The 15,182-nt window shown below is 36.3% G+C and overlaps 1 protein-coding gene across 1 annotated transcript; it reads right to left on the bottom strand.

Annotated features, from left to right (window-relative positions):
* Positions 1–878: 878 nt before the first annotated feature.
* Positions 879–14,217, bottom strand: thop1 (thimet oligopeptidase 1). The gene is made up of 13 exons (XM_079596801.1): positions 14,045–14,217; positions 13,078–13,284; positions 10,681–10,829; positions 10,277–10,384; positions 10,079–10,181; positions 9,299–9,459; positions 9,038–9,173; positions 7,765–8,131; positions 5,519–5,720; positions 5,244–5,430; positions 1,952–2,080; positions 1,331–1,467; positions 879–1,245 (listed from the first exon to the last, which is right to left on the bottom strand). Exons 1-13 carry the CDS (start codon positions 14,055–14,057, stop codon positions 1,084–1,086), a joined length of 2,061 nt encoding a protein of 686 aa, XP_079452927.1. The 5' UTR covers positions 14,058–14,217; the 3' UTR covers positions 879–1,083.
* Between the last annotated feature and the right edge of the window lie 965 nt (positions 14,218–15,182).

The raw sequence follows: 15,182 nt of genomic DNA, 5'->3' as shown, positions 1-15,182 counted from the left end.
TTGTGTACAATTTTTTCCAGGATCATTTGATGAATAGAATGTTAAAAAGAACAGCATTTATCTGAAATAGAAAGCTTTTGTAACATTATCACTTCTGTTTATATGCTTGGGGTCAGTAAGAGTTTTTTTTTTTTTTTTTTTTTTAAAGAAATTAACAATTTCATTCAGCAAGAATGCATTAAATTGATATAGAAATTTAATGTTGCAAAAGCTTTCTATTTCAGATAAATGCTGTTCTTTTCAACTTTCTATTCATCAAAGAATCCTGAAAAGAAATTGTACAAAAATGCTTTCAAAATTGATAATAATAATGTGTTTTTTTTTGAGCAGCAAATCTACATATTAGAATGATTTCTGAAGGATCGTGTGACACTGAAGACTGGAGTAATGATACTGAAAATTCAGCTTTGATCACAGGAATTAAAGTATATTCAAATAGAAAACAGTTATTTTAAATTGTAAAAATATTTCACATTACCGTTTTTGCTGTATTTTAGATTAAATAAATAAAGCCTTGGTGAGCAGAAGAGTCTTTTAAAACATTTAAAAAATCTTACCGTTCTACTAATTTTGGCCACTACTGTATTTATTTATTTCATCTGTGTTTGTAAGAATATATATACATATGTATTTATTCATTTATTTATGGGGACAAATGAGCTTAATGGGTCTTCTATTTTTTCTTTTTTGATTTTGGGCTGAAATTCATCCAATATTAAGTTAATACGTTCCTAGGGATCTGTTGTGAATTATGTAACTGGTATCCCGTGTGTGACATCAGCCAAATTATGTGTTATGAGTGCACTGAAGCAGTGCCTTGGCATTTTCCATTGGGGATTCATTAAGCTCCGTAGAAAACAGTTAAAACGCAACAAGAGTGTCATTTGGAGATTTCTTTTTTTTTGTTGTTGACATATTTCAATACAATTTTCAATTTTAAAACAATGCTTCAAACATCCATAGTGAAAGCTCTTTGCACAAGTGCAGGGTTGGGAGAAAGTGTGATTAGTGAATTAGATTTTTGGGATTTGTTTAAGAGGTATCAGTCTGAGGCTTTAACGGCTTAGCCTAACTTTCAGGCAGTCAACAGGCACAGGGCGTCCCGGACTCCACATCAGCCGTGAGTCCTTTGCTCAGGAGGAATGCATCCTGCTTGGGTTCTCTTCCCAAGAACTTCTTCAGCATGTCAGCAGCATCCTCAGAGCCTCCAGGTTTCAGAACACACTTCCTGTAGTCCAGACCCACCTGTTTAACAACACAGAAACATGAGCAGACATACAAAAGGCATATTTATACACAGGACTCACAAGCACTGCAGGTTTAAGCTAACCTTAGGGTCCATGATGCCTTCTTGTTTGAAGCGGGCGTAGAACATGTCCATGGAAAAGACTTCACTCCACAGGTAACCGTAGTACTGAGCATCATATCCTCCAGCCAGGTGACCGAAGGTGGCAGGCATGTTTGTCCCTGTAAGAGCACGGGGGGTAATGAGATGTGATGAGGTAATAATAATAATTGCATTCAGTTTTAAAATTAGTTTAGAAATGTAATTCTGCTAATAGAGATAACATTTACAAATATTAATTATATTATTTTATTTTGCTACAGGTGAAATAAAATTAAACAACATTGTGAAAGTCTGAAAGGCATTGTATAAATTTTATAAATTACATTGTATAAATTACTGTGCATGGCATACATATACAGTACAAGTAAATATTGCTTTGTATAACTAAGAACAAAAATACATTCTGGTTGATCATTCCTTTATATGCCTGTCACAATCAGAAGTAAAAAAATTAATAAAAATTCAAATTGTGTCGTTATGACACTAAAGTGCTTATCCTCATTCCAGGTGGTAATAATATGTACAATTGACTAGTAATTTCTCAGTGTGATCATTTTGTGCAAATATTTGTATTATATTACCGTGACCCAAATCTAATTTTACCTGGTGAAGCAGGAATTCCCAGGATGTCCAGGCAGAGTTTGGCATACTCCTCAGCCGCGTCAAGCCCATTCTTTGTGTGCAAAGCCTGGTCCACCTTAGCCAGAACAATCTGCCTCAAGTTAAACAACCCTGAAAAACAAGGAGGATACTTTAAATAGAACACTATTAAAAGACAGACTTTTTAATAGATATTGCAAGAAATCTGTGAATATTGGATGACATTTTTCCACAGCAATCTCACCAGAAAGACAAAAAAAAAATGCAAGACAGGCTTTGCTTAAGTTGTGAAAAGTGTTACAAACCAAAACAGAGTCTGTGGTTGTAAGGGAGGGGTTGAATAAAAAGATGTCAGACAAAAAGGAAAGACGTTTCAGTTACTACGTTGAAATAAACAGCTTACGAAGACTTACATTAAGAGCGTTTTCACACTTGAGTCCTTTTTAAAAAGAACCGAACTCAGGCTCCTTTAAGTGGACCAAGAGGTGAACCAAGTGAAAAAGAAGAAGTTCTCTTTACGTTCACGGCCCCTGTCCCTGAAAGAGGACTCAGATCCAATTAAGTATGAATGTGGCCTCAGACCTGTGTTCATACTGTTGCTTTTTGGATCTAGTCCAGTTCAGTGTTTGAAGGCTGACCCTATAGCCTTCAAAATTTGATCTCATTCAGTTAAATTGTATGTGCCTCACTAACAAAGATATTTATTTGTAATAGGGCTGGACGATATGGCCACAATTTATATCAAGATATATTTCTTAATTTCAGTGGATACGATATAATTCCGATATCGATATGAAAAATAAAAAAGCCTCAGGAAAAACTGCCAAGAACGCCCCCAAAATTAATGTCTGTACCTACAAACTTCTGAAAAAGTAACTTCCCAAGTCTCTGAAACCTCCTCCTATTAAACTATATAATATTTTAAAAATAAAAATGGTACAAATAAATGATTGTTAATATTTTATTTGTATTTAGCCTTCATACAATAAATGTGAAATCCCTGTCAAATAAACAAAGTTAATAACTCATTAATATACTTTAACTTTAAGCTATAGGCTAACATAAGTTGATAATATTATTCTTATAAATTGAAAAAAGTGCTTCAGCCAGGATAAAGAATATGAAAAGTGCTCAGAGTTGCTGCAGAAAACAAACCAAAAAAAGTGAGCAACAACAAAAGCACATGTTGCTGAGGTACATTTTGTGTGTTGATGACACCCTGAATTAATTTTGATTGATGAATCTGAATGTAGTGTTTTCATGAACGCTTAACACGTGATCGGGTTGATGTGCGCGTTTAAGCCACAAGCTTCAAATCAGAATAGATTCTTTGACAGTTAACTTAGTAGAGTTAACTTAGTAGATTAACGTTGGAGGATTTGAACTTGAAAAACGGAGTGTACTGACATCTTTCCACGGTTAAAACAACATTCCTTCATTCATGTTTATTTGATGCTATAAATGAACTAGAAGGAAGAGATGATCGGTTCACGGGCAGCTTTAACTGAGGCTCTACAGCGATCTGTCAGACACATTAAAGAACCACAAAACGCTATTTATTGTTTAAATTTCTAGACAAAATTGCCAAATTTGAAAGTTGAGACTTAGTTTCATATCAATAGTAACCTGGTTTGTCCTGTCTGTCGGTGCGCGTCCTCTCTGCTCCGTGATGTATTTTCACTGCGTGAGAACATGGTGTGGCGTGAGAGCGGCGTATCTTGTTGGACATAGCGACAGTAACTAAAGGGGGCGGGTCTTTGCGAACGGTCAATTTGGAGACAATGAACATAATATGAACCGTTGTGTCGTGCTGCTTATATTTATCACGCAGTAAAAAAGGAAAACGTAGCCCATGCCTGTAATGTATATCGAAATGTGTTTAAAAATCATATCACTGTTATTGAAAAAATGTATATCGCAATACTTATTGATATTGAATTATTGTCCAGCCCTAATTTGTAAAGATTATTATTATTTTGTAAAACGACATTGCTAAAAATGCTGTTGAGACCAGATGTCCCAAAAGCAACCACCATGATGAACAGCTGATTGTATTAGAGGTGTTGAAATTAATAGTTTCTACGATGCAGACACGGAGGATTCTGCATCAATGCAGTAATAGACCATAATCGATTATAACCTACTGGTGTTTCTCTGATGTCATTCGTCACATATGCACTTCTGACGGTAGTGTAAAATGGCAGAGGGATGCAAAACACAAAAACGAGTAAAAAAATGCACCCACTATTTTAACATTTACAGCCCGAGCGTGTGCGTGCGAATCTGAGTGTGTGTGCAAGCGTGTGTATGCGTTACTGTAACTTAAAGGGATAGTTCACCCAAAAATGAAAATTCTGTCATCATTTACTCACCCTCAAGTTGTTTCAAACCTGTATGAGTTTCTTTTTTCTGTTGAACACAAAAGAAGATTTTGAAGAATGTTGGTGACCAGACAGTTGATGGGCTTCGATAGTAGGAAAAAAGATACTATGGAAGTCAATGGGGTCCATCAACTGTCTGGTCACCAACATTCTTCAAAATATCTTCTTTTGTGTTCAACAGAAGAAAGAAACTCATAATTGAGTATATGATGACAGAATTTTCATTTTTGGGTGAACTATCCCTTTAAGTACACTACTTGACAGTTTTGTGTGCTTTTAGGATTTACCAATGTTTATAATTTCTTAATGCTCCTGTCATCTGCTGTGTTCAGACTTAAGTTTTGTTTGATGTTGGCTACATGCAATGTACTTTCTTGGAGCAGATAAAATAAAAAGGGAGTTCATGTATCTGGATTCATGATATGAATACTCCTGCTTGTATTCTTTGACGAAAATGTAAACGTGTGCAGTAAAACTGAAAATTGAGGATGCAATGCATCATTATATCGAATAAGTGACATGATAATCGTAATCAAATTTAATCGTGAGACCAGTGAAGATTCACACCCCTAATTTGTACGGAGGCATCTAATTCGAGAATGGAGAAATCAAGTAAGCCCGGACTGATTTGTCACAATGGACATTTTTAGCGAACCGTGCCGCTAACTGAAAGTGAACCTGAACCGTAGTCAGACCGCCTCCCAAGATGGTTTCGGTTCGGTTCACTTTTAAGGATTCAGACTCCTGAAAAGAACCAAGTGTGAAAACACCTTAACAGAAATATTCAAAATAAGACTAGGAAAGTGTGTGACAAATTACAGTGCAAACTTTTGTTTCATGTTGACTTGTAGCTAGCAGGTGATCAGTTGTTGTCTGTGAAAATGACCACCACGGTTTGTTTTGTCTATGGTCACCTGTGTTAGCAAGTCTGGACTTGATAAGTTTGTCCAGAAGCTCCTCTGGAATGGGGTTTCCTGTTTTGTAGTGCTTGGACATGCGCTGCAGTGGCTCCTTCTCCCAGACCCAGTTCTCTAACATCTGAGACGGAGCTTCCACGAAATCCCTCTCAACGTGAGTCCCGCTGAACATTGCAAAGTCAGTCTGAACAAACAAAAGTACATCCATATTTAATCTTCACACACTGCAGATTAGTTGCAACCTAAGTGACACTAAAAGCCTTGATTCAGACCTGAGCACAAAGCTGGTGCATCACATGTCCAAACTCATGGAAGTACGTTTCCACTTCGTCGTGCTGCAGCAGGGATGGAGCGTCAGCGGTGGGCTTGCTGAAATTAGCCACCATGGCAGCCACAGCCATTTGCCTGGTCCCATCCGGGAGCAAACAGCCGGGCTGCAGGCCAAAGCATGCAGCATGGCCGTACTTCCCCTCCCTAAAGAGATAATGGAGAATTAGCGATTAATCTAGCTGAACTGCCACTGAAGCTCTGCGCTCAGGATATAAATGGGTTCTAGATCTCAGAAATCCTACACTGAAGCTGCCTGGTCACCCTCAGGATACAGGGGCCAGTTTCACCAAACCCTTCTTCAGAAATAACTTAAAGGGACACTTCACCGCTAGCAAAATTGGCTTTTAATAAAACTTGGCAGCCTATGCAGTAGAAGCCATTACCTGACTAGAGGAAACATGTTCCCTAGTAGGTAGTAGGGCTGTCACTTTTGAGAAAGATCCAATTCGAACGGATATCAAATACCAAGCTATGTATTCGAATATATTTTATCGTCAACTTTTATTGTTCCCGGGTCCAAAAATAAACCACAGATTTGAGCTTTAAACTACTTTCTCGCCTGAAAAGCTCCTTAAACTAAATTGAGACACAATTACAGTAGTATTTTTAAATTTCCCGGGTTCTCCTCTGCTGTTGCTGGTTAGTGAGAGATGTATTCTGAGATACCTGGCTGTCTCAAGTTCGCACAAGTCACCTCTCGCTGCATCCTTGTGTGTTTTGGTGAAAAAAAATAATATATATTTTGGTGCAGTACTAACTTCTAATGTAGTTTATATTTCTTCTGTCTGCAGATTACCATAATAATCATAACACACTTCTCTCATGGCGACTGGCTCGACGGGAGTTCAGAACTGTATTTTTTTTTTTTTTAAAGTGCCTGTCTCAAGAAAGTGGTCTGTTGCATTGATTTGCGCTGTTTCTAGAGTAAATGCACCCTGCATGCGTCCTGTGTATGGGTGCTCTCACTTCTGCTGAAAATTATGTTGTAATTAAACTATTACAAACGAGGTCCCTATTTGACTCCTTTTTGTACAGTGGTTACTGAATTTTGAATTCTGCAAAAAGTTATTGATAATTTGTGTCAATTCAGAGTACTAGACTAGAGCACATCCTTATTTATAGCAATACATAGCCTATTACTACAAATATCTATGTATTTGACAACCCAATATCTTATCTTCGATGATTTAAGCAAAGTTATTTACAAATCTTATGAAAACAATCTTAAGGGGAAAAAAATTTTAATTAAGAAGTACATTTTTTTAAATAGGATAGCAGTTAAGAAGAATTGTATTTTTAAGAATGAAAGATTTTCAGATCCCCACCAGCACCATTTCAGTAGAAACTAGGGCTGGCACTGTATGGATTTTTTCTTACCGCGGTTGAAAAGCAAGAATTCCCGCGGTATAGCGGTAAACCGCTTTAAATTCATAAATTAATCCTGAAATTAACAAATAAGACACAAATATAGCAGACATATAATCAGGACGCGGAGGCGCCCGTGCGATCTCTTGCATTGCATTTCGTAGAGAAGACTTTACTCTGTGAAAATATTTATTTATTTTTGTCCCTGTGCACCGATCGGAATTCTGGTGATACAACAGAGCCAATAGGCTATACTTCGGACTTTAGCCGTTAAATATCTTTGCTGCATTGGATCAGTCTCCTTTCTAGAACAGCCAGGAGCTTTCTAGCCTCGCAGCAGCAGCGCCTTGCATCGACCATAGACCTTAAAACAATCAGCGGATGGCGGGCAGGTGCGGTTTTGAAAATTGGTCAAAAAACGTTGGTGCGGATAGATAGTGAACGGATGATGAGTTTTGTGATGCGGTTGCGGATCAAATAATAGCCGATCCGCGCATCTCTAGAATGGAATCTATATTATGCGTCATGAAACATTGCGTTCCCAACTCGTGAAAGGTCGGATTTTCTCCATCGTTTGAAGTTTAGTTTAGAAAACCTTGAATCCATGTAAGACACAATGTCATTAGACATAATCCATGTCATTAGAATCAATGAATCCATGTCATTAGACACAACGTGCACACGTGCGGGCCAATTTATTTATTTATTTTTTTTATTTTTTGCGGTGATGAGCTCAGACCCGCAGTAGGCGTCACGTGACCGCGGTATTGCGGTAATGCGGTAACCGTCCCAGCCCTAGTAGAAACCAGGAATGAGTGCTTACCTGGGGAAAAGATCCAGATAAAACTGGCCCACCACCTGGCCAGAGGAACGGTCTTTAACGCAGTACAGCGTCACATCATCATGCCAGACATGTGCTCCCTCCACCTGCTGGAAGGTGAGGTTAAGCAGCTCCTGATAGATATCCAGAAGGCCCTTGGTAACCACCTCCATCGGGAAAAACTCTTTTAGCTGGTTCTGATCCACTGCATACTGGGTCTCCTCCACCTGGGTCATGTAGTAGCGCGTGTCCCAGGCATGGAGTTCTCCGGTGAAGGGCAAATTTCTCTTCTGGCTCTCCTGTTCCTTCAGCTTCACAATAACAGCCCTCTCTTCCTCCCCCAGGGTCTTCAGTTTACGGCCCAGATCCTCTAAAGTGTGCAGGGGGAAATAGAACAAAGGGTTAAACACAATTGCACAACAATGTACTAAATTAACACTTTGCAATAAGGTTCCATTTGTTAACATTAGTTAACTATAGACCTTATGCACCAGAGAAACAAGCACGCATCTTTCGAATATTGTCGAAATATATTTCTATTGCATCGCTGTTGAAGAGGAATAAGCTAGCGAAGTGGATTTACTTATTGTAGAGTTAGCGAAATTTATCATGCCCATTGTAATGGTTGAAGCAGATGGCATAACAAATGTCAGTAGACCGGGAAGATTTTAATATTTTTAATATTTAATAGACCTGAGCGAACAGACTAACAAACCGTTGTTTATTTATTAATCTATGTTCATTTTAGTTAATAAGAACTGTTATACATTAATTGCTCATTGTTAGTTAGTGCATTAACCAACGTTAATTAATGGAACCTTATTGTAAAGTGTTACCAAATACACTATTGTTAAATTTTTTTTTTTTTTTTTAAATAAATTTAACTTAACTTTTTGTCTGTTTAATAATATATTTGAAAATGAAAAAATGCATTCCTGTGATGGTAAAGTTTCATTTTTAAGTATCACGTGATACTTGACTTAAATTAAAGTATTTATTTATTTAAACAAAAAAGTACTACAATAAATAAATAAATAGATTTTCTCAAATGTTTGCTTTAACTCAGTATAACAGCATTTTAAAAGAGTTTCAGCACTATTTATATATAATTATATATATATATATATATATATATATATATATATATATATATATATATATATATATATATATATATATATATATATATACACATACACACACACACACAGTATATGTATGAGACTCTCGTCTTTTTACATCTGGTACATTTCTATGTAAAGACAGCTGTCATTACCGAGGAAAGTTGCAACCTTCTTGGAGGCCTTGGCCATGTTCATCTCAAGCACAAAATCAGCATGAGTGCTGAAGCCCAGCAGGCTGCTCTTCTTGGAGCGCAACTCTACAAGCTCCTTCAGAATAGCAGAGTTCTCCTATCAGGGAAATCATTACAATAACATTATTAAAATTATACATTAGCATTATTTCAAAGCATCATCCACAGTGTTTTCGGGTAGCATTCTAATTATGGTTACAGGTGATTTTTGGGATGTCTGACCTCTTTGCAGCGCGAGTTGAACGCCTCCTCTAACTTCTTCCGTGTCTCTGGGACAAAGCACTTTTTCATGGTGGGGAAATAATGAGGATACTTCAGAGTGAGCTTCAGTTTTCCAGACTCATCTTTCTCCAGAGAGTTAAGGAAATCCTCAGGGAGCCCACCTAAAAAAAATTTTTTTATATGTAAATAAATGGTTCACAGATTAATTTGAGTCCCTGTGGATAATTGATTTTCTTTTTTTCTACTGTTTTGTAGGAACAGTAATGATGCACCTAATGCACCCTTAAAATACCTTCAATGTAGTTATTTTAGTCGTCACCTAATTGGCATGTCAAATTCAGCTCCGTTCAATTTTGTCACATCGCCAAAAGTCTCGGTCACTCCGGTCACTAAAAATTGTTTTTCTGACATGGAAAATTACTTTGAATGCCCTTTACTAATGCTCAGATTCAGAGCAAACAAATGAGAAAATGTATATAAAATCAATTATCTAAAATTCAATAAAAAATACTGAATACATTTCTCTAGTACATACATTTATCTGAATACATTTCACAAGTGTTGGCATAGTAACTTTTAACTAAATTAAAATGACTGGCTTTGAAGTTGCACATTGCAAATACAGTGTTTTGCATTTAGGGTAAACTGTTATAAACAACTATTTACACCCACAGTTGCATGACACTTTATTATAATATTACAATGACCATAACTGCCTTATAGAGGCACTAAATCTGATCTTCAGTGTCTCTCTGAAAGGAAAGTACTCTGCCCACCCACCAAGCTCCTCTCGAGAGTAATACAGGCAAGTCGTATCTTCATTCAGGTGTTTGTTGAAATCGATACACAGATTGCTCATTTTTTTCTTGATCTTTTTGATCTCCTGTTACAGGGAAGACAAAACTCAGTTACAGGCTAGAAGAGTGTGTTTGCGCTACTGTTACACAGCAAACTGAAAGTTAGATCTCAGCATCTGACCTCCTGTGTCTCTTTGGGTAGATGGAGGCCATTTCTCTTCCCAAGCTTTATGAGTCTCCCCATGTAACGCTTGGCCTCGGGTGTCAAACTCTCATCCGATAGTTTCTCCTGATAAAACAAACAAAAAGACAAGATAACAAAAATAAAACTATAAAAAAATGAAATAAAATCTAGGGGATGATGACATGTTTAGAGAAGTTGTTTTAAACTTACATCATCTTTAACTGTTTTTATATCATTCATGGCTAATAAAATTATGCACATGCTGGTGGAACAACACACTAATATGTGACTTATTTGGTAAAGTCAGTTAACAGGTTTTCTTGGCTTTCTCAGAGCTCAGAGCAGTCCCTAAGAGCGTTTAGTTCCTGAGAGAGATGTGCTAGTGCTCGGTCCCTGCTCACCTCTAGAGCCACGATTCTCTGATAAACATCCTCCCTCATACTCATCTCCACATCAAACTCTGACAGCTTCTTATCAGCTTCGGTGCTGGCCGTGCGGACGTCCTTACAGGGGGACACATGCTGAGGGAAATCCAGCATGTTCCGCTGGACTGCAAAAAAAAAAAAAAAAAAACTGTTATTTAAATAATGTTGGACTATCGTCTCCATCTAAGCTTATTATTTGAATGCGTTAAGCCTTGCAGTTTAAAAACAAGTGATTTTTAATCGTTCAAGCGCAGTAAGCATCAAAAGAGGACTCATTCCGGTGTGTGTCCTGTCTGACAGGACGCATGGTTCTTGAACAGACTTGTTTTTGGCACCTTTTTGGGCTTGAATAGTCAAATACACACTCGTATGTGTCAAAATTACACATTTTTACTCTTTGCGAGTGTCCTATTGGCCTACTAAACCTGCTGCTGTCTGTCATTTAATTTCAATCGGACAATCTCATTGCTCTTGACTGAATCACTTTTGTAACTTTAATAAGTATAAATTTATATTTAAGTTACATAGTTAAGACTATGCAGTGTTTTTGTACATTTGGTTACTTTATACAATTTATGTAGTATTTCTATATAGGCCTGTCTTGTGCTTGAAGTTTTTCAGGTAGGTCCATTTCATTTGTATCTTTGTTCCAATGTAGTTTTTTGTCCTATTGCTTATAATTAGTTTCTTTGTTCATATTTTACTAATTTATCTCTGACTGTTTACTTGTCTTCAGTGAGCTTAACGGTTTTTACTTATGTTAGTTAGGCTAGTATTCATTTTTTTTGTGATATTGAAATTTATCAGATTTATTCAATGGTAATAATGGTATCAATAATTTGGATATAAAAACTATTTAAAGCAAAAATAACTAAATCATTATATATATATATCGTTATCGTGAAATAACATTACTCCTATCGTAATATAAAATTTTGGTCATATATCGCTAAATACTACACTTGCACTTGCAAACCGATATGCAATTGCAAACGCTCGTTTCTTAAACTGGGCAAATGTCTATTGTCCAAACGTATTTTTTGTTCTTTACTGTCATTGTGATGATTAATGTTGTTTTTATTTCATTTTTTTTTACTATTGTTTCTGTTTACTACACTTGCACTGCGAAATGCAACTGCGATCGCTTGGACTGGGCAAATGTCTACTGTCCACTCATGTTTGAAATTATTGTTTGTTCTCTACTGTTATTGTGAAGCGTCCTTGAGCTTGGGAAAGGCGCTATATAAGTTAAACATATTATTATTATTACATATCTTCACCGATACTGATAGTTGATTTTCTAAAAAAAAAAAAAAAAAAATGAAATGTTTGTATACAACTCAGTTGGCACATAAGGTAGTTTATATGAACGCGTGTATTCACGACAAATATATTCAAGCATACATATATAATTAACAGTAAGTAAGCTCTTCTCTAATGTTTTTTATAACTAAACTGTAAACATTGGTTAACTTTCCTGAGGTAAATACAAGGTTAAGTGATTTTTTTCATGTTATAACTTGAATTAAAGTGGAAGGAAAGCCATTTAGGCCTATTGTTTGAATTTCATGACAAAGCGGAGACTTTGTTTCTTATCAGAAGTAACAAAGCTCTACGAAATTATTGGATGGGAGGTGTGCTACAAATGTTTGTTGTAATTTGGTGTAGATAAAAAACATGGACCTGGCAAGTGGCAACCCTAGTTTGAAATTACGGGTGATTCATAGTGAAAATAATTGCCTTTATCGACTGATTCCGATTATTGGCCGATTCATCAAACCTATTTTAGATTATATGCATAGTCATCAAAATTCAACATAACATCAACATTATTTCTATCTATAAACAATGTGAAGAAAAAGGAAAAGAAATTAAAGGGGACATTTAATATTTGTTTAAATGGAATTCAAATTCAGCTAATTCAACACCTTAACAATGGTGAACGGCAGCGGGAAGCGCACAGGCTGGTCAGCGTGTCATTATGCAAAAAGTGCTGAATGGTGTATACCACTGAACACAGCTTTCTGCACACTCAGACTTTTTTTTTCTATGGAGATTACAAATGTAGATAGACAGAAAAACCTGGTATATATTACTCTGTAAATGTCACCTCTGGGCTGAACTATTAGGGCAAAACTAATCTGAAACAAACAACAACCGAATAACCAAATAACAGAAGTGTTGTCTCAATAAATGTTTTATTTATTAGTGAAATATCAGTAAATGTTGTGTAAAATAAGTGTTACATCATATTTACATCATTATGTGTACAACACATTTGGCTTACCCTTAGAATTTTAATGGTCCCAGGCTTTATTTTCTTCAGGCAAAATAATATTTTATAATAATAGTAACATTTCAATTGATTTCTACCTGTGTACTCTACTTCCACATCAGCGAGGGCCTTCAGGGTGTTCTCATAGCAGACACTGGCCATGTCCAGGACGCCGACCGTGTCATACACCTTTTTGGTTTTGGCAATAAGTTCTTCAGTAAGCTGGTGGATCAGGTCAGGAGTGAGGTCCCAGCGCAAACGGTTGTCATCACAGACCCGATCCCCAGAGCCAAACACAACTTCACCTGAACAATGAAGATGGCAATGCTTAGATTGAATAATACAAAAGTATGAGTTATCACATTTAACTTAAATGTGGATCTAAAAAGGTGTTCAGTTAATAAAGCACAATGCAGGCTATTCCTGAAACAACATCTCCATCAACAAATCGTGAAAACCGTCAATGATTTTAAGGTTAACGTTAGGACTATGATTGTTCTATCACCTGGTGATAATACAGTGATTTAAAAATATGTGTATAAGTAATAAGTTCCGATTTAGCGCTAAATAAACATCTGCTCGTTACATTTATTATTGTGAATCATTTTGTTAAGGGTGTGTTATGAGTTTGCTATTAAAACTTAAGAGCTTAAAGGTTAACCAGCTAACCTTTCTCTACTTGAACATGACATGTAAGTTATATCTAATTAAGTTGAGCCAGCATTATAAATAAATAGAGTAAAAGCGTCAGAAAAATATTGACGATATGTTTTTGTAAAAGGAGAAATCATGGACATAAATGAATCTCTCCTGCAATATGAAATTAGGGCCCTGTCATTGTGGGACGAATGGCGTGTGTTTTCACTTGTCGGAACCGGATGGTGAGCGGCACCAGCTGACCGAACCTCACAGCTGACCCACCGAGTACTAGCTCACTGCGCTAACGAGCTACAAACACCACGTCGGTTCTACTTAAGCTTCATTTAAACAGCGGACAGATATGTTCAGTTTCTTATATTCTAGCTGTATATTATGTGCTCTAGAAGATTAGCGTTGCTAACTTACCTGTAGGTGCCATTTTCCACTCAGTCAGAACACCGCGTGTATCAGCGACGATTCAAAGAACCTATAGCCGCTCAGTCACTCTTCCTGCTCCGGTCACATGACTCTCCGTGGACCTCGCGATTGGTCGGAGACTTCTGCAACCTTCTAATAACCGGAGATCTATCTATCTATCTATCTATCTATCTATCTATCTATCTATCTATCTATCTATCTATCTATCTATCTATCTATCTATCTATCTATCTATCTATCTATCTATCTATCTATCTATCTATCTATCTATCTATCTATCTATCTATCTATCTATCTATCAAAACAATAGATGTAGGTTAAAATTCTACAATCAAAACTAATATCCTGCTCAACTGATATGAAATATTAAATAGCCTATTAAAAAAAACAATTATATCTTACCATGTTCTATCTAGGCATACGCCCTAAACGTAAACCCTAAACATTAATTCATCATCAAATTTTGGAAATTCCGTGGCAGTGATATTATGGGTTGCTTCAGCTTTTATAGGCCTACCCCAGGGGTTATTTTATTTTTTTAAGCCTATCAGATTTTTTATTTTATTTTGATGTAGGCTATAGGCTAAATGAAGATCAAACTGAATGAAAACTGAATAGGAAACTTTTTACTATGCCATCATGATTTATTTTTGCTACTTTTCAAATGCATTTGATTAAACGCGACGTTGAATAAAACCAAACCATTTAATTATTTTGTTGAAAATAATTGTATTTTATTTTAAATGGTCCTTTCCACCACCCCAAACAATTATGCTGCAAAGTTTTTTCCGCAAAAGTTTGTGTAATACACTTGTCCATTATTTGAATTATATAGATTTGAAATAGTCAATTAATTAAAGAATTACTCAACAGATTATCGAAGTAGCCTACTTCATTATCCACAGCCACCCTATAATCTAGAAATAGAAAATTAATGAAACCGTTGCTACTTCCATAAAAACCTTGATAGGAACAGAGTAGCTAAATACCTAGGTCTAAAGGCAATGCATCATATTGAAACATCTCTGAGAGCTTAAATGATATTGTGAAAAAAGCTCTATAAATAAACATGATTTGACCTGACACTGACTAATCTCTGCGGTTCTGTGTGCCATCTGCTGGCGAG

Source organism: Phoxinus phoxinus (assembly GCF_949152265.1).
Source record: "Phoxinus phoxinus genome assembly, chromosome: 22".
In the NCBI taxonomy this organism is placed as follows: domain Eukaryota; kingdom Metazoa; phylum Chordata; class Actinopteri; order Cypriniformes; family Leuciscidae; genus Phoxinus; species Phoxinus phoxinus.
This window is presented reverse-complemented; position numbering and strand designations above follow the sequence as displayed.

Excerpts from the sequence above, each read along its gene's own strand:
- thop1 (XM_079596801.1), bottom strand. Across the intron at positions 10,385-10,680 it reads AGAGAATCGTGGCTCTAGAG|GAGAAACTATCGGATGAGAG; the intron begins GTGAGCAGGGAC and ends TTGTTTTATCAG. Across the intron at positions 10,182-10,276 it reads TACCCAAAGAGACACAGGAG|GAGATCAAAAAGATCAAGAA; the intron begins GTCAGATGCTGA and ends TCCCTGTAACAG.